This window comes from Phyllobates terribilis, unplaced genomic scaffold (genome assembly GCF_046119375.1).
Source record: "Phyllobates terribilis strain yellow unplaced genomic scaffold, ASM4611937v1 Scaffold_1__5_contigs__length_1240528914, whole genome shotgun sequence".
In the NCBI taxonomy this organism is placed as follows: domain Eukaryota; kingdom Metazoa; phylum Chordata; class Amphibia; order Anura; family Dendrobatidae; genus Phyllobates; species Phyllobates terribilis.
In genome coordinates this window covers 958,106,822-958,127,360 of record NW_027362761.1, presented here as the reverse complement: position 1 = coordinate 958,127,360, position 20,539 = coordinate 958,106,822, and the positions used below count along the sequence as shown (strand labels likewise).

The following is a 20,539-nucleotide window of genomic DNA, read 5'->3' as shown; positions in this document are numbered from 1 at the left end:
ACGCCGAGCGTGAAACCTTCTTATATTTAAATCGGATCTTCTCATGTTTGACACTGAGCTCTTCGTTAAGCTCTAATAAGTGTCCTTTATTCCCATTCCACTGCAGACATCCAGTCTTCCCTTCTGCCGTCCCCATGTCAAGAATACTTTCAAAATGGGCCCCTTATAATCATTTCAAGTGCTTAATGTGTTTCAGATTTTAAAGTGGTTACTCCCTTAGGATTTGGTAGACTGGATGAATATAGCAAGGGATCATGGAAAAGACTCAAACCTTCATTGAATTACAACTCTCAAAGAAAGAGAACGAAAGGGCCAGCTCCCAAAGACAATAGAGAAAGATGTACAAGTACATTAAATCATTCCACTTCATTTATATTCTTCTCTGTGGCCAGGCAGACAGGCTAGATAATCTCGGGATCGCAAAAAAACTGAACTTTGCTATTATACTAGTTATATAAAAAGTTTATAAATTTATAAAGTAGCTTAAAAAGATTTTGCCACCTCATAAAATGATGGTATAGCGCTAGCATATGCCATAACTTTCTGATCATGGGAGTCTGACCGCGAGTATGACTAGACCTCCACATTGGTAGGCCCATCTTATTCTCTCAGTATACAGTGGCACTATCCATCTCCCTGATTGTGTAGGGTACTGCTGACTGCCCCATTCACCCAGATCATTGCACAGGCCAGAGGCTTCTGCCCTATGTTAAAGTAGTAAAAGGGATGTGGCACTATACTAGCCCTGATCTGAGGATCGGGGGTGTTAAACAGGTTGAATCTTCATCAATTATAAAGGGATGGCACATTCTAGCAATATGCCATCACTCAACTTTTGTGGTAGTTTTTGATCCAAATACAGGAATTGAAACAAAAAAACCAAAAAAATTGACGTGTCCTATTTTTCCTTTTTTCATTTTTGGATCTTTAGCTTTGTCCTAAAAAGTTGCTTCAAAAATGTTTGCTCTTCTGTTTTAACCCCTTCACGCTGCAGCCAATTTACGTTTTTGCATTTTTTTGTTTGTTTGTTTTTTCCTCCCCTTCTTCCCAGAGCCATACCTCTTTTATTTTTCTGTCCACATAGACATATGAGGACTGTTTTTTTTTTCATTTTTTTTTTGCGAGAGAAGTTGTACTTTTGAATGTCGCCATTCATTTTACCACAATGGGAAAAAAGAACCCCACAATTCTGACATTGTTTTTTGGGAATTGTTTTTATAGTGTACATTTCGTGGTAAAAATGACCATGCAATATGATTCTTCTCATCAGTACGATTACGGCGATACCAAACATGTCCTGTTTTTCATTATTTTGGTGGTGAAAAAAAAATCAAAAGTTTGCAAAAAAATTTTTTGGGGTTGTGTAGCCATTTTGCGAGACTTGTAACGTTTTTATTTTTCAGCCAATAGAGCTGTGTGATGGCTTATTTTTTTTGCGGGGGGAGACAATGTTTTTATTAGTACCATTTTGGGAGATTTTTGGTTGCTTGTTACAGCATTTTTTGGGCAACTGCGGTGACTAAAAAAACGTAATGTTGGCGTTCTTGAATCTTTTACTTTTGCGGTGTTTACCGATCGGGTTAATTGTTTTTATATTTTGATAGATCAGGCTTTTCTGAACGTGGCAATCCCACTTATGCGAATTTTAATTATTTTTTTTTTAATATCTTAATTTTCAGTGAGGGTAAAGTGGGGTGATTTAAAGTTTTATTTTTTTATTTTTTTTATTTTTACTGATTTTGTTAGCCCCCTTAGGGGACTTGAAGATGCTATTGTTCGATCGCTTGTGCTATACAATACACAGCCATCACTTATATCCACGGCAGATGTCGTGAAGGGGTTAACTAAACTTGGTTTAATTTTACTAAATTTAAGTTCCCTGCACACTTTAGATAACTGTCTGACAAACGATCGTTCAGCTAGGCATTTATCTCCCCAGACTTTCCCATACATAGGAGTGCTCGCCCAACCAAGCGCTCGTGTTCTCTGAGTGTGCCAATGCCAGGCACCTCTGGTTGCGTCTTACCTATTAGAGAATAAAAGGACCAACAGTCAGAAATCAGACATGTCGAATCTTTAAGTCCCCCAACAAGCATCTGTCGTGGACCACAATGCACTTTAGACTGTAGGCTGAACCCGTGGGTTCAACTGCCATTAGTGTAATGTGTTGGGGGGGGGCTAAACCCTTTCTTCATTACTGCCAGGCTTCCATTTACACATTGAGGTCATGGTACCACAGTCTTTAAGTGGTTGTCCGGTCTAAAATGACAAGTCTGCAGTCAATGTACATGACTGCAGACTTGTGAATCCTCCCAGCGCACGCACTGAGCACCGTGAGGATTCGCTGGTATCAGCACTGGGAACGATGATCACATGATGTGATCTGCATACTCTGTCAGAACGCGACTAGACTGTTTCCGGCACGCTCAATACAAGACTAGTCTGGGTCTGGCCGGGAGTGACTGCAGACTGGTCATTTTAGACCGGAAAACCTCTTTAAGGCCAGATTCAAATCAAGTTTGAGACTCCTTTGTCTCTGTCACAGACTACTGTCTGAATGCCCAGAAAAATGGGACTTTACCCGGGAACCCAATGGAGTCTATAATGCTATTGAAGATAGACAGTGGGAAAAAAGATCAAATGGAGTCCAAAGTTTGCAGTTTGCAATTTTGGACTCCGTTTGCCTCATTACACCCAATGACTTCATCGGGGTTCTGTCTTAAAGAAGCACTCCCATGAAGATTTTTTTTAAGTGTGTGTTCATATCCTCACCTACCATTGCTCTCTCCGGTTTCCATGATCCTCGTGGGAGGGCTTCTTTTAATGCTGTGTTTCTCCGCCTCAGATGTAAAGTTGAAAGGTCATTTCAAAGTCTCTGAAACTTAAATGGTCCACTATTGATTGCAAGTACTCTGGATGAGCTGTAATTCCGGGCACAGTCACTACTAAAAGTGCAGAGCTGCAAAAGACCAAAAACAACTTAAACGGATATCTATAGCGTTACAATCTAAGTAAGAATATCGTTGCACAGGGTAGTTGCTATATTAGGGCAGGTGTCCTAGGACAGAGGTGCTATAGCCGCTATTTTCTAAAAACTGTTTTCCAGCTTTGTGGATTTTAGAGCTGCTATTAGTCTTCATAAAGCTTTGACTGTTGCAATAGGTTTCCTGACTTGAATTTAATATATTCTCCATGAGTTTGTCTTTCTGCATATCTCTAGTGGTGCTTAGCAATCAAGAGCCACATACATGAAAGTGATATTCCACTGGTAGACCGCTTTACAGTCACAGAATAAAAATCTAGTATTTCTGCATAATTTTAAGATGGAAAACAAAAGAAGGCAAGTCTGAAAGGTTAAGGCGCACTGCTGAAAAACAAAAATCTGATTTACTCCAAACTGAATCTGCACAAAATCTTTATTGCATCACTTGTGTAATACATCATCAAAATTAAATTTTGGATTCTACATCTACGCCTACCAGCACATGACTGTACAATAGATCATTTTTCAACTCTTTTTGTATTACCAGGGTTTGCAATGCACTGCAGTCTCCCTTAGCACAAATGATTATGAACGCTGCTCAATTTCTCCCTAAGGGAGCTATATATTCAATGCTGTTTAGGTAGAATCCAGAATAGGGATTGTGGTCAGCACAATTAGCAATTACTCTCACACTCAGGAGCTCTTTTGTGTATTGGTTGCAAGAAGTATAAGAAATTGATCCTTTACAGCAATTATTGAAAATATCTTGTGATTTTATTTATTTTTTCCTATGTAAATTAAGCCATCTAGTTATAGTAACAGTTAGGGTAGATTTACACGGGGCGGTAATGTTATGGCAAAGGGGAGCATTATTGCCAAACTGCAGTAAAACCGCATGTAAATAATTTTCAGTTTTCATGGTGTTCTGGAAAAGCAGTTTCTGTAGACAATAAAAACCAAGTAAAGTGACAGCAATACCATCTATACTATTCACTGGAAAGAATGACCTTGTCCTTTGGTTTGTGTTGTTACATTCAGTAACCTTTGTTACATTCAGACCTTGTCCTTTGGTTTGTGTTGTTACATTCAGTGTTTCACAAAAAGTTAAGAAAATCAAATAGCTTTCTTTTTTTGGTGATTTTTCAAGGGAGTCTGTGAGCGCAGAATGTTTGTTCACAACCTTGGTGTAGCCAAACAGTTTAGTGCACCTTCCCACCTGCTTGTTTCCTTATATCTACACTCCCCTCTTCTTTGATTGACAGCTCGGGCTTTATAGAGCCAGAGAAGGGCGGAGATAAAGGGAAAACAAGTATGTGGGAAGTTGCAGTTAAATGACTACGCCAAGTATGCACTTTTGAGTTGTGAATAAAAAAAAAAAATTGCATTTCATCATCCAAAGTATTTATTTCATAAGTCAGTAGTGCGCATGAAAATATCCAACTTTGTAATATATTTTATCAGAGCATTCTGCTTCTTTCTCCTCCAGATCTGATCAGTCATTTTCAAAATCCTCAATTCACAAGGTAAAATCTGCATTCAATGAAGATGGTTACATTACTTAGATGACAGAGGTGTAAAGGGTAACACTTCTTCTTGTGAAGAGTGACACATCGGCTCTGGCATGCCAAAGTGAGGAGGCTTATTCGCCCTGCAATTCTCCTCTGGCAAATTTAATGTGCAAATTGCCTCGTCAGAGAAAAAGAGGACTTGTACTCTATAGCGCCACCTATTGGAAGCAGCAATCCTACAAGTCACAATCGACCCTTTAATGAGTCGTGCAATATGACTTAGGAGAATAGCCAAATCAGAATCACAATTTGCAGACGTGGTGTTTCTGGCTATTGGCCCTCGTCAGTGCAAAGTATGAGAACTGATTTGGCTAGATGAGAGGCTCTGGACTGAGGTCTAAGGGATAACATTTCTCCTTGTGACATGCCAGAGCCAGTGTGTCACTCTCCACAAGGAGAAACGTTACCCCTTAGACCTCAGTCCAGAGCCTCTAACCTAGCCAAATCAGATCTCATACTTTGCACTGACGAGGGCCAATAGCCCGAAATACGAGTCTGCAAATTGAGATTCTGATTTGGCTATTATCCGAAGTCATATTGCAAAACTCGTTAAAGGGTCAATTGTGACTTTTAGGATTGCTGCTTCCAATAGGTGGCGCTATAGAGTTCAAGTCCTCTTTTTCTCTGACGCGGTAATTTGCATATTAGATGACAGATGCATCTAGTGAGATTCTATGTAAACCAGAGAGGAGGAGAAGTGAGGAGCTCTGCCTCTGGCTCCTCCCCACCTCCCATCTCCATAGAATCTCATTAGCAGCGACTGTTGTATCCCATCTGAGTAATGTAACAATCTGTCTTCACTGTATACAGATTTTACCTGGGAATTGAGAATGATCAGTCCTGGCAGACAAAGAAGCAGATTTCTCTCATAAAATACATTACAGAGTTGCCTATTGTCATGTGTATAATTGATTTATGAAATAAAAATGAAAACAGCGCTTACTCTTTAATGTTGATCTAGAATTTATATGGATCCCAAAATGGTCCTGGGAAAAAAAACAACATGCATAACACAAACACTCATGTGTACATCGACTGAAAACATAAATTAGGGCCCTGGAATAATTTTATTTCTTTAAAAATTGGTAAGAAGAAACCACACAGGCCAGATACAATTTTATCCATCAGCGGCGTGAAGTATTAAGCCACGTTCACACATTCAGTATTTGGTCAGTATTTTACATGAGCATTTGTAAGCTAAAACCAGGAGTGGGTGATAAATACAGAAATGGTGACGTGTTTCTATTATACTTTTCCTCTGATTGTTTCACACTGGATTATGGCTTATAAATACTGATGTAAAATACTGACCAAATACTGAATGTGTGAACATGGCCTTAGGCAAATATTCAGCTGCATTTTTCAGTGCCAGCAGTCTGAGATTCCAGAAATCTCATGCACACGTGTTTTTTTTTTGTTTTCAAGATTTTGTGCCTTGCATGTTTTTTTGCAAAATAGAGCATGTCACTTCTTTCAGCGTTTTTTTCAGCGGTTTTCCACCCATTGGAAATAATGGGTGGTGAAAAAAATGCTAAAAAAATGCTGAAAAAATGCACCAAAAACGCAGGTGTCAAGTTTTCAGCATTTTTTGTGCCTAAACCAGAATGAGATTTTTTTTTCCACTGAACATGCATAACAGAGACAAAAGGACAGCCAAAAAATACAAAAAGCAAGAAAACCGCAACAAAAATCCTGAGCAACCTCCTGGCAATAGATCAGGTTTTGCTGCAGAAAATGAACGCTGAAAAAAAACATGATGTGTGAACATAGCCTTAGACTTGTACAGGTTTTAGGCAGTGTTCTCCTGCAGTATATAAACTGTGTTTTCTGGTGTGTTTTTATTTTTTTTACAGAAAATCTGCAACTTTTAAGGCTATGTTCACACATGTTGGGTTTTTCAGCATCACAAATCTGGCAGGAAATCAGCTGCGTCAAAAATGCAAGTTTTGCTGCGTTTTTTTGCTGAGTTTTTTCAGTGTTTTTTTCACTGTCCTTCTGTCTCTGTTTATGCATATGCATAAAGTTCTGTGTAAAAAAGAACCCCATTCTATTTTTCCATTACTTCCTATGGGTGAAAAAACGCTGAGAGAAGTGACATGCTCTGTTTTCCTAAAACCCAACCAAGGCACAAAATATGCAGCAAAAAAACCCCATGATGTGTGAACAGAGAATTCTGGTTTCTCATAGACTTTGCTGGCACTGCAAAACGCAGCTTTGCATAATTTGCATAAAAATCTGTAGCAAAAAACGCTGAAAAAACACAACGTATGTGAATATGCAGCAAAAACGTTGTAATAAAAAAGATTGCTATTGTGTATTATACTGCAGATAAAAAGCAGCATTAAAACCACCCAGCATTTATGTTGTGTGTTAGTTTCCAGATACAAGTAGGAATGTGTGACAATGACACGCTTGGCAGTGCCTTCCCCAGCAGAGTAATGAATCCGTATGCTTATACTCGCTCTCCTCTGGTATCTGCCAGCAGGGAACTGTTGGATTTTCTGTCGTTAATTTCATGTGTATGATATGATTGCCTTTATTTTTTGGGTATGTGATAGGTGTGTGCTTGTAACTCGCTCTCATTTTATGAAGGTCTGTTGGAACATGGACAGAGAAATGTATCGTTCCCACTACTTTGCTAAGGGCAAGTCCTGGTTATTCTTCCAGTGTCTGTAATGTGAAAAGAAAGCGGCCGGAATAAGCCTCATTCTGTACCATACTTTCTGGCAAACATGCTGTTTTGATGTGTATTCTGCCTTCTTTATGTGAAGAAATGTGTACGCCTTTCAGTTGCGTAGAAGCCATTTAGAAGAGTTACTTGCTTTCTTTTCCCTAACTGGCGTCATGTTGTTGCAGTCTCCAGACAGTGAGCTGTATGCCCCCTCCGGTCTCCTCAGCAGTCATTTTGACCAAAGCTGTTGGCGGTAATGAGGTGAGTGCTTCAAATATGTATGTGTTTCTCCAGCTTCTCCTACAACATCCCATGATACCATGATGCATACAAGTTTCTGATCATCATACATCAATTACGTGTAGTGACGCTGAGCTGAAATCTTTTAAAGGACACAGTCTCCAATAATGCTGATCATTAGTACATACAAATGTCTTATGCTGCACTCCAGTCATTTTGTGTGCATATACCGTATTTTGTATTGTGCTTATAGAGGACCTGTTAAAAGTGGCCTGTTTTTGCTTTTTATTTTATTGCTGCTGCTCTCCTGAGTATTACAGTTTTTGTTTTTTATTCAATCCACCGTATGGTTCCAGAGGTATGGGCCTTTGCATTTCTCAACTGTAAAACCGTAAAGCAGATTTTAAAAATAACAAAAAAAAGGCAGCGGGAGTAAAATAAGAGCAAAAACTGGTCATCGGGATTTTGCTAAGTAAACTACAGGCTGTGTGAGGTTGGCGTCGTTACACTGATTAAAATGATACCTGGGTTGATGAAATCCGTCCTGTGGTGGTTGTTTAATCTTTGATTGCAGTTTGGAGATAATGATATGCTCGTGCTTCGGGGGGGGCTGTGGGAGGGGCTTTATTTGGTGCTCTGTTCTTATATTCATCCTTATGGGCTTAAATGACAAGTCACTGATCCTTTAGTGACCTGCCTCCTGTTTTAAATACTGCCCTTGTGCAGTTCATATTGTGGTCTCTTAAAAAAACCTGACACTACCTGTAGTTTACTTAGCAAAATCCTGATGACCAGTTCGCTTTAAGCAGTTCTCGTTGAAATAGTAGGGCAGGAATGCTATAACCTGTCAGGTGCTAATTTCTGTGGAATTCTTCATGCTTGATCCTTTATTCCATTGGACAATCTGTGTACATCTCTATGGGGGTAGTTTATCAGAGTAAACTGGCACTTAAAATAACATTTTGCTGATGGCTAATATGTGGATGACTGGCAATACTGTCATGTCAGAATATGGAACTAAAGCTGCACTCTGCTATAGCATGCAAACATTGAATATCTGAAATTGGAATTGCATTACTGCTGTAGAAAATAAGTTAAAAATGAAAATACTTAAGCGCATAAATTGTCCAATTCATGTGTGCCCAGCAGCCCTGACAAGGCAATCTTCTCTGCTGGGAACCCAACCTACCATGATACCTCTCCCTGGCTGAAAGCCTATAATTATATGAGTTGGTAGGACCAAGCTGTGATTAAAACCACCATAGGTTGTTGGGTGGAGTGCTCGATCAGAAGTGACCATCAGTTTTTTTTTTTAATATTTATGTCAGAATATGGAACTTAATATATGCAGATCATTTCAGTCCGCCTCGCTCTGACCCATCACTCTGTATCTCCGCTTCTTTTTTGTGTCTTAGGCTGGTCACTCACCTGCCACTATCTCTGATTTGCACAAAATGCTTTTGAAACTCTGATTGCCTGAAGCTTGCATGTCTATTAAAGAGAAGGAATTGTGCCAGACACTAAAAGCAATGATCGGACTTGTTGAAATCCATGTCTAGGTTCCTCCACACACTTTACAGCAGCCAGTAATTCTGACGACATTTATGTGTATGGCCAGCTTTATCGTGGGATGTATAGCCTGGTCATTAATCCTTTACACCAGTCTGTAGTGTAGGCCATTTATCCTTTATGATGAGTAAACTTTCCAAAAGAACTCTGGGAGCTGACGAGGTCTGTCTGTTTGCTGGTAATTTCATTACAGGTCTGTTAGTTAAGAAAAAAAAAATGGATATCTGGTCTCTTACGGTGCCTCTCGTGAGGTCTCCTACGGTGCCTCTCGTGAGGTAGCATGATGGACGCCAAGCTCAAGAATATATATATATATATATATATATATATATATATATATATATATATATATATATATATATATATATATATATATATATATATATATATATATATATATATATATAATAAATTTTTGTGGAGATGGGGCGCAGGTGGTAGGACTCAGAGGTGTTCTCTGTAACATTTAGTGGGCTTATCCACTACTGGTTAACACCTTATTAATAGCTCCACTGTGCAGCAGAAAATAATAAAGAACACCTTACCACCTGACTGGCACTGTTCCGCTGATGTTAGCTTTGTGTTCCCTGGTGGTCATGTGATTACTGCGGCCAAAAAGAACATCATGTAAAATCAGTTTTTATGGAAAGCTGTCCTGACAAATGCTGCACAATCTGAGTGGGATGTCTTCCATCAGCAGTGCACTTAGTTACCAATGAAGAATTATTCATGGATGTAAGAACAGTATATCTAACACCAAGTACTGGTGTGGAACCGGTCAGAGGAGAACAGGAGAAAAAAACTTAACTATCAGAAATCTTAGTAGCTGGTGTCTGTTGGTTAAGTGTATAGTAGTACTAAATGTCGGACTGAGGTGCCATGGGCCCACCAGTAACCAACTCCAGGGCCCCACTTTTCACCTACATGCAAATGTGACATTATCCTCAATCACAAATTTATATAACCATGAACTGGGTAGATTGTTACATGAATATGTTGCTGCCTTTGTCTGTACATAATGATTCACGAATATCATGTCAAGTACTGCTCATACAACAGGGTGGAGGCCCACTCCTGCACAGGGGACCACCGGAGGATTCTCCTGTGTTCTCCTGTGGGCCAGTCCAAACCTGGTAGTACTGTGTGTATCCAGGTCACAGGACCCAGTAACTGCTCTTCTACAACAGTGATGATGGTATACAAATTCTTCTCACTAAATTAGAATATCATCAAAAAGTTAATTTATTTCAGTTCATCAATACAAAAAGTGAAACTCGTATATTATATAGTCATTACAAACAGAGTGATCTATTTCAAGTGTTTATTTCTGTTAATGTTGATAATTATGGCTTACAGCCAGTGAAAACACAAGTCATTATCTCAGTAAATTAGAATAATTAACAAAAAACACCTGCAAAGGCTTCCTACTCGTTTAAATAGGTCACTTAGTCTGTTTCAGTAGGCTCCACAATCATGGGGAAGACTGCTGACTTGACAGATGTCCAGAAGGCAGTCATTGACACACTCCAAAAGGAGGGTAAGCTACAAAAGGTCATTGTTAAAGAAGCTGGCTGTTCACGGAGTGCTGTATCCAAGCATATTAATGGTAAGTTGAGTGGAAGGAAAAAGTGTGGTAGAAAAAGGTGGTCAAGCAACCGAGCAACCAGGATAACTGCAGCCATGAAAGGATTAAGAAAAGGCCATTCAAAAATTTGGGGGAGATTTACAAGGAGTGGACTGCTGCTGGAGTCATTGCTTCAAGAGCCACCACACACAGACGTATCCAGGACATGGGCTACAAGTGTCACATTCCTTGTGTCAAGCCACTCATGACCAATGGACAACGGAGCCATGTCATCTGCTGGTGTAGGTCCACTGTGTTTTATCAAGACCAAAGTCAGCGCAGCCGTCGACCAGGAAATTTTAGAGCACTTCATGCTTCCCTCTGCCGACAAGCTTTCAGGAGATGGAATTTTCATTCTCCAGCAGGACTTGGCACCTGTCCACACTGCCAAAAGTACCAATACCTGGTTTAAAAACAACAGTATCACTGTGCTTGATTGGCCAGCAAACTCACCTGACCTTAACCCCAGAGAATCTATGGGGTATTGTCAAGAGGAAGATGAGACACCAGACCCAACAATTCAGACGAGCTGAAGGCTGCTATCAAAGAAACCTGGACTTCCATAACACCTCAGCAGTGCCACAGGCTGATCACCTCCATGCCACGCTGTATTGATGTTGTAATTGATGCAAAAGGAGCCCCGACCAAGTATTGAGTGCATTTAATGAACTTACATTTCAGTAGGCCAACATTTCGGATTTTAAAAACATTTTTCAAGCTGTTATAAAGTATTCTAATTTACTGAGATAATGACTTTTGTGTTTTCATTGGCTGTAAGCCATAATCATTAACAGAAATAAACACTTGAAATAGATCACTGTTAGTAATGACTCTATATAATATGAGTTTCACTTTTTGTATTGAAGAACTGAAATAAATAAACTTTTTGATAATCTAATTTAGTGAGAAGCGCCTGTAAATAGCATCCAATTCTATATTGCTGGTGATAAAACTACTGAATGTTCTTAGGGTATGTGCACACAATGTCTTTTTCAGGCAGGCGAACCCACCAAGTTTTGCAGGAGGCACCATCATTTTCATTTCCTGAAGTGTTTTTTTTTTTATTTTTTTTTAGCACTTTGGATGTTTCTGAACACCAGCATTATGTTTTTTTTAGCACTTCTCTTGCATTTTTGTGGCAGCTATATTAAAGGCATTCTCCAGGTGTTTCTTTTCTTTTTTTTTTTTTTTAAGCTTAATTAAATAATAAAATTACAAAGGTGCTCAGAAAGACGCCCTGGCATTTTTCTGAGCCTTCCCATTGACTTCTATTATAAAGTATGTAGCGTATTCAGTGTGGAAAACACCTGAAGAACGGACAGCTAGTCACTACTTTTACCCACTTGGCATCTTTGGAAATCTGAAGCTGTTAAAGGATGCTGAAAAGCTTGAACATATGAAGAAGTTGTTTTTACATGGAAATGCAGATATTTTCTAAGCGGAGTGCCCCTGAAAAAGACATGCACATCCCGTAGATGGTGTGAGGACCATCAGGACAATGAGAATTACATTCGTCGTCTCCAATCAGATTCTATAATGTGAAAATGAATATGAAAACTAGTTGGCTGTTAGGGACATTTTTTTTTTCGTTTTATGAAATGTGTATGTAATAAGGCTGTATATATATATATGACACATAGTCCTGAAAATAGTTCTGTAAGATAACAAGGAGCCTTGTAATACACAGCAGTCTCCTGCCTTCTAGGTATATCTCCCTCTCATATAACAACTAATTGCGCTTCTCAATGATTCTGTGACAATTAATACTTTAGGGCAAGAACTAATAGTAACCAGCAAGAAATGTTCCACAGACTTGTCCAGATTCTTCTTGATGGGAATTATTTATATTTTTCTCTAAGCTAATGGAATAATGAAGTACTGCTGCTGATCCGCTCTGCTGTGCAGCCCGAAAGGCACGGCCGGCAAGGATAACATACATGTGTGAGCAGCGAGATGTGGTTAGTGGTGGATCAGGTCACTTCTCTCATACTCTGAGCTGGTTAATAGTCCTTCTAGTGAGCACTGCTTACATACTCCTTTTGTTAGGACCCTCTTGTCTCTGTCATTTATTTCCCTATCCATAATCCTTTGGGGCCGGATTAGTCTAAAACAGCAAAGTAGCCAGATGTCTGATTCTGAGAGAGTCCCACAGGCCGGCTACGGAAGGCAACTGAATTCGTTCAGGGTAGCAGATCAAAGGTACCTGAGAATTACTTATGGGCACGTAATTTGTGTCACATCTATTATTATCACACAGACCAGAATCCATGACACTCATTATTGGTACTGGTGTGATAATCGGGAAGTTCCTTTGAATATGTCAGTGTATTTCTGGTAAATTGATACAATATGTATTCATTTGATGACTGCATTGATAGAATGAGTCTTATCACTAGGTCTCTGGCTTTTCCTATATGATCTAGTACATTGCTGCTCTGTCTGCTCAAATATAATTATCGATGGTTCCTAATAATTGGCTCCCAAACTGACTGTCAATTAGACAGAGTGCTTATATTCCTAATGTGAATAGATGGCCACTCCAGGGACATGCCCTATAACATCCAAGAGAACCTCCTTGTATTAATTTTATGTTCTATCCTAGGGAAGGACAGTGATTCTCCATTGTCTCTTTATCTGCCTGCCATCATTCCTCTTGGCTTCCTAAAGGTGCTCTCACTCTGCGTTTAGGCACCCACTCAGTGTCCCCATCAGGGCTTATGTCCGAACTCCCTGCAAAACGGTATTCGGATGTATGCACCGAACGGGCCATAAACTATAAAGGTGCTTTCACATTGCCTTTAGGCACCCACTCAGTGGCCCCATCAGGGCTTATGTCTGAACCCTCTGCCAAACGGTATTTGGACGTATGCGCCGACTGGGCCATAGACTGTAAAGGTGCTTTCACATTGCATTTAGGCACCCACTCAGTAGCTCCCGTCGGGGCTTGTGTCCGAACTTCCCCCCGCAAAACAGAATTTGGACATATGTGATGACGGGGCCATAGACTATAATGGTGCCGACAGAGCAAACGTGTGCTCAGCTGTACATCATTTTCGGGCATGTATACCTACTGGAGACAGACACTCAAATGTAGTAGACTGCGTCTGAGTGTCCTCCCTCAGTAGACGTATGCGCCCGAAAATGATGCACAGCAGAACTTGCGTTCGCTCTGTCGGCACCATTATAGTCTATGGCCCCATTGGTACATGCGTCCAAATCCCATTTTGCGGGGGAATTGGGGGTCGGATGTAAGCCCTGACGTGAGCTACTGAAAGAGTGCTTTCACACATTGTGTTTAGGCACCCAAAGACTTTTCTTCTTGCACATGTGCCCCCTGCACTTCCCCCTCTCTATTTTATGGCAAGGGTTTGTAGTTAGGCAACGGCTGAGTGGTAATAGATAAAAAATAAAAACCTATCTACATATATAGCATTTAGGAAGTTATTGTATGTTTGTTTTCGGCTAGTTTTTCCTGTGAGACAACACCAGTCATTCTGAAGTAGTCCACATGTTAATTTTTGTAAATTTTTAATTTTCAAACATGTTATGATATATTTTTATATTATATGATTTCAAAATTAGCACCAAGTTTGTCCATAAAGCCTTTATCCTAGAGACATGGCGGAACTAGAGTCCTTTGGACACTCAAGCAAAGTTTGGATCTGATCCCTTTTGGGCAGTGACTCTCTGGGGTTCAGGTTCAGGATAAAGTTCAGGTACAGTTCTGGTTCCCGATCCGAACTTTGGACTAAAGTTCGGTCGAACCCAACAAACTCAAACTTCCACGGGATCCGCTTATCCCTACTCTGGAGGCCTAAACTGGTTGCCAGACTAGGGTCGTTTCAATCTTTTTGCTTATTTAAAGGGGTTTTCTACCCTTACAATATTGACCTATCCCTAGGATAGGTTATCAAAATCAAATTATTGTGCTTCTGACACCCAACACCACAACTAAACAGCTGATCTCAGTTCCAAAAGTGGATTTAAAGAGATTGTCCACAGCTTTATCATTGCTGACCTATCCTTAGGAGGGGTCATCGATGTCAGATCGGTCGGGGTCCGACACCCGGCACCCCCGCCGATCAGCTGTTCTCGGTGATGGCGGGCGGAGCTGCTCAGTCTTCTTATAATGGCCGCAGTAGGATACTACACATCCGCCTCATAATTCAAATTGGTAGGAGGCAGATGTGTAGTAACCGGCCATGGCCACTATCTGAACACGGAGCAGCTTCACAGTTGAGCAGCTCCGGCTGAAGGTGGTCGACCACATCAATAACAGCTGATCAGTGGGGCCACCTTGACCCCGACCGATCAGACATTGATGACCTATCCTAAGGATGGGTCATCAATGTTAAAGTAGTGGACAACCTCTTTAAACAATGCATAGAGCCAGAGCACAACAACTGTGTACATTGCCGATGAGTGCCTACTCAAGATAATAGGAGCTGAGCAGTAGTTCTTGGCAGCGACCACTGCACCGTGTACGGAGCTGAGGTGTTCTGGCTCACTGCACTGTATAAATATACTTCTGGAGCTGATAACAGCTGAACAGTGAAGGTACTGGACCCCCAATTATGATATTGAGAACTTATCCTTGGGGTAGGTCATCAGCATTAGAAGTCTCTGAACTTTGGAACCTACAAGTGACTGAAATTGTAAATATGCAATAACATCTTTAACTTGGTTCTGTTCAACAGTTTTTCTATATATTGCTTAATATTTACTTAAAGGGAATTTGTCACCTTGGAAAATGCCATTTAAATGTGGATATAGGGTTAATCTGCATAGCGTTACTATACTGCCTGGTCACTTTACTGGGAGATATTGACCTTATTTCCTTCCACGAGCCACCGGCTTTCAGTTATAGGGGCATGCACTGATTGGCTACAGCCACATCCGACTATATGGAGAGCAGCTGCTTTAAGCCTGCCCCGGTGCTTTGCTGCTCAGCCACCTCTGCACAGATGTGCTGCAGAACAGCAGGCTGTCAGTCAGTGTGCAGGGCCTGGTTACCGCACACTGACTGTGTAGTGGTGGCCAGCTCCCTGCACCACCCTGCTAACTGCAATTCTGCATGGAGAATATAACTTCATTTTCCCCCTGTAGCTGTGTTTCCAGTAACCCCTGCCAGACGTGGGTTTTAACGCTATTTACCTGCAGATTACTACTATATCGCTTGGTAAATGGCGTTTCTGGACATGAAAAGTTCCCTGTAAACTACAAAGAAAGCAGTGTGCAAGTTAAATATTAAAAGTGTGTTACTTTAAAAACACATGTCACATATTCAGATTATTATTAAAACACATAGGTACAAACAACCACTGCACCTGATAAAGTGAGGCAGACTGCCAATATGTTAATAATCTGTTCTCCTTTTATTCAGCTCCTAGGGGTTGTGTAGTTTCTTTCCTTTTTTCCTTGTACTAAAGCATTTTCTGTTCCTTTGCACTTTCTGGTGCGGCACGTGCAGGCACTGATTCAGGACACTAAAGATAAGATAGGATATATAACAAGTTTATCGGCTGAAAAGACTGCACTTAAATCACAATAAAGCAGTATAACATTAGCATATGCCAATACATATAAAAATGTATATACTAAAATTATATATGATTGCAATATATGAAAATCATCCGTAAAAGCACCTTCACTTCCTACTTATGAAGAAACACACACACACATATACACACACATTATATATATATATATATATATATATATATATATATATATATATATATATATATATATATATATATATATATATATATATATATATATATATATATATATATATATATATACACACACACACACACACACACACACACACACACACACACACACACACACACACACACACACACACACACATACACGCACGCACGCGCGCATCCCTTCTCCCACCATTTGACAATGCAGAACTATCCGTATCTCTGGAGGGGACAAGGGTTAATAAAGGAGAGGTGCAGGAAGGGATAATAGGCAGTGGAAGAAGGGGTTAATGCGGGGAGGGGCGTGTAAGAGGCAGAGGAGGAAAGGGAGACTAAGGCTGTGTGCACACGGTTTTATGCGTTTTTGCTGCAGAAAATCCGCATGGATTTGGCCCCAAAAACGAATTGCAAACCTTATCCCAGCATTTTCTATGGGATTTTGCAAGATCTCTGCACATGATCAGGAATTTTCCTGACAGTATTTCATGTGCGGAAAAAGAAGCAGCATGTCCATTCTTTTTGCGGATTTGCCTGCGTTTTTCCTATACAATGCATTGGAAAAAACACATGGCAAATCCGCAGGCAAAAACGTATGGAATTTCCACAGCCAAGAGCACAGAAACGCAGGGTTAGAGGAGGAATAGAAAGAACCAGGGGGTAAGTGGATACTCAAACAGGTAGGGCCAAGGGTCCGGTCAGAGGGGGGATTTTGCAGGGCCAATGCTACGCTTCTTTTGTGATGGGGCCGCTGGTCAGAGTAGACTCAGGAATGTGAAGCTCTTGGGCTTTCTAAGCTCAGCAACTGAGGTGAAAAGGGGCCGTGTGCAGTGACAGGTGAGGGCCATGACTTGTATTGTTCCCTACCAGCTGACTAAGGTCCGGCTCGGCCTGGCTCGGGGCCATGATGTAACTTTACCTCAGCTGATAAGGCAGAATGGAACAACCGGTTTATTACCAGCCATCCCAGTCCTATTTACTTGCATTACCACAACAAAGGTTAGTGTTCCCTGCCAGCTGACTGATCGGTATATCCATATATACACTACCTTTACATCACTAAACTAGAACAAGATGTGGATACCCTAAGCCTGTACAGTTTCACCATAAGGTGACTCGTTTTTACATTCTCTCTCTCTCTCTCTCTCTCTCTCTCTCTCTCTCTCTCTCTCTCTCTCTCTCTCTCTCTCTCTCTCTCTCTCTCTCTCTCTCTCTCTCTCTCTCTCTCTCTCCATTTAACTATATATAGGTATTGGGGATGTGGGCGTAACTGTGAAATATTTAATTTAATAGGACAATTCCATATATATTTATTTAGGGGTGGGCCTTCCAGTGTAATTTGCAAAAATAAACAGCAGAAGTTGGTATAAATTTAAGTTTCTGGAACACAGTCAGAAATGTGACAAATTTGCTATGAGGCATGTGCCTCATCATTACACTCCTCTTAAGCCCCCGTCACACTAAGCAAGATCGCTGCTGAGTCACAAGTTTTGTGACGCAACAGCGACCTCAGCAGCGATCTCGCTACGTTTGACACTTAGCAGCGACCAGGCCCCTGCTGTGAGATCGCTGGTCGTGTTGGAATGGTCTGGACATTTCTTTGATCGTTGAGGCCCCGCTGGGTAGCATGCATCGCTGTGTTTGACACCTTACCAACGACCTTGTTGACGACTCAGACACAGAAACACATAGGCGTGCATCCTTAAACAGATCGTTACGGGTCGCTGCATCATTGCTGCGTCGTTGGGAAGATCTGACTGTTTGACATCTCACCAGCGACCACATAGCGACGCAGCAATGATCCCTGACAGGTCGTATCGTTGTCGGGATCGCTGTAGTGTCGCTAAGTGTGACGGGGCCTTTACTCCAGCACACTTTAGATTAAGACTGGTGTATGGTCCTAATACATTTACCCCATAATGTGTGAATAACTGGTCAGTTTTATCTCATGGGCTCAGTTATGTGGACCAGCTATGGTAAATTTTAAAGATGAGCAGATCAATCCACAGTGGATCGATTTCCAGTCGAATTTCTTCAAAGGTTCAAATTTGAACACTTTGGGCGTTTTTTTGTGCAATCCTTATGATTTTAATTGCAGTACCACCATTTAACTGAAGACTCAGAGATCAAGCCAATAACGTCAGTCATGGCCACACAAATTTCCCCATAATGTCCTGCAGCTATCCCATCACATGGTTTAGCGCAGCCGATCATGGGTGCTATCACAACCAGTGTAAAAGTCAAAAGCATCGCAATTTTATGCTTGTAGACTGTAGGGATAGGAAGTCAGAGCGCATGGCTCATCCCATCTAGGGATAGAAAAAGGCTTACAGCAATCTGATTGTGGTGCACTACTGCAATGCTGAAACACATAGAAAATGGGAGTGGTGGTCTCAGTCTGTGAATAAGGCCACATTCACACGTTCAGTATTTGGTCTGTAATTTACATCAGCATTTGTAGGCCAAAACCAGGAGTGGGTAAACGATACAGAAGTGGTGACGTGTTTCTATTAGGCCACGGCCCCACTATCAGTATTCTGTCAGTATTTTTTCTCAGGAGTGGGAGTCAAAACCAGGAGAGTAACAATCAGAGAAAACGTATAATAGAAACAAGTCACCAATTCTGCATTTATCACCCACTCCTGGTTTAATAAATATATATATATATATATATATTACAGTGCCTACAAGTAGTATTCAACCCCCTGCAGATTTAGCTGGTTGACACATGCGGAACTAACTTGGCATTGTGACATTTGTACTGTAGATCAGCCTGGAAGTGGGAAATGCACTGCAGCAAATTTTTTTTTTTTTTTTTTTTAAACGTTAAAAGTTAATTCAGAGTGTCATTTATTATTCAACCCCTCAAACCACAAGAATTCTGTTTGGTCCCCCTAAAGTATTAAGAAGTAGTTCAGGCACCAAGAATAATGAGCTTCACATGTGTGGATTAAAGATCTCTTTTGCCAGCCTTTTCTGACTATTTAAGACCCTCCCCAAACTTGTGAACAGCACTCAGACATGGTCAACATGAGAGAGACAAAGGAGCATTCCAAGGCCATCAGAGACAAGATCGTGGAGGGTCACAAGGCTGGCAAGGGGTACAAAACCCTTTCCAAGGAGTTGGGCCTACCTGTCTCCACTGTTGGGAGCATCATCCGTAAGTGGAAGGCTTATGGAACTACTGTTAGCCTTCCACGGCCAGGACAGCCTTTGAAAGTGTCCTCCCGTGCCGAGGCCAGGCTTGTCCGAAGAGTAAAGGCTAACCCAAGGACAACAAGGAAGGAGCTCCGGGAAGATCTCATGGCAGTGGGGACATTGGTTTCAGTCAATACCATAAGTAACGTACTCCACCGCAATGGTCTCCGTTCCAGACGAGCCCGTAAGGTACCTTTACTTTCAAAGCGTCATGTCAAGGCTCGTCTACAGTTTGCTCATGATCACTTGGAGGACTCTGAGACAGACTGGTTCAAGGTTCTATGGTCTGATGAGACCAAGATCGAGATCTTTGGTGCCAACCACACACGTGACGTTTGGAGACTGGATGGCACTGCATACGACCCCAAGAATACCATCCCTACAGTCAAGCATGGTGGTGGCAGCATCATGCTGTGGGGCTGTTTCTCTGCCAAGGGGCCTGGCCATCTGGTCCGCATCCATGGGAAGATGGATAGCACGGCCTACCTGGAGATTTTGGCCAAGAACCTCCGCTCCTCCATCAAGGATCTTAAGATGGGTCGTAATTTCATCTTCCAACAAGACAACGACCCAAAGCACACAGCCAAGAAAACCAAGGCCTGGTTCAAGAGGGAAAAAGTCAAGGTGTTGGAGTGGCCTAGTCAGTCTCCTGACCTTAACCCAATTGAAAACTTGTGGAAGGAGCTCAAGAATAAAGTCTACATGAGACACCCAAAGAACCTAGATAACTTGGAGAAGATCTGCATGGAGGAGTGGGCCAAGATAACTCCACAGACCTGTGCCGGCCTGATCAGGTCTTATAAAAGACGATTATTAGCTGTAATTGCAAACAAGGGTTATTCCACAAAATATTAAACATAGGGGTTGTATAATAATTGACCCACACTTTTATGTTTAAAATTTAATAAAATTCAACTGAGCAACATAACTTTTTGGTTTGTAAGATTTATGCTTCTGTTCATAAAACCTACTCTC

The 20,539-nt window shown here is 41.1% G+C and overlaps 1 protein-coding gene across 4 annotated transcripts in view; it reads left to right on the top strand.

Moving 5' to 3' along the window:
• The window catches only part of SLC10A7 (solute carrier family 10 member 7), a 248,028-nt gene that overhangs the window by 40,570 nt on the left and 186,919 nt on the right, over positions 1-20,539 (top strand). For 2 of the 4 annotated variants that reach the window (XM_073642504.1, XM_073642505.1), the window contains exon 4: positions 7,408-7,483. The exons of the other annotated variants lie outside the window; for them this stretch is intronic. In XM_073642504.1, coding sequence (XP_073498605.1) covers positions 7,408-7,483 — 76 coding nt within the window. The remainder of the gene's footprint in view (positions 1-7,407; positions 7,484-20,539) is intronic. 4 annotated transcript variants of the gene reach the window in all.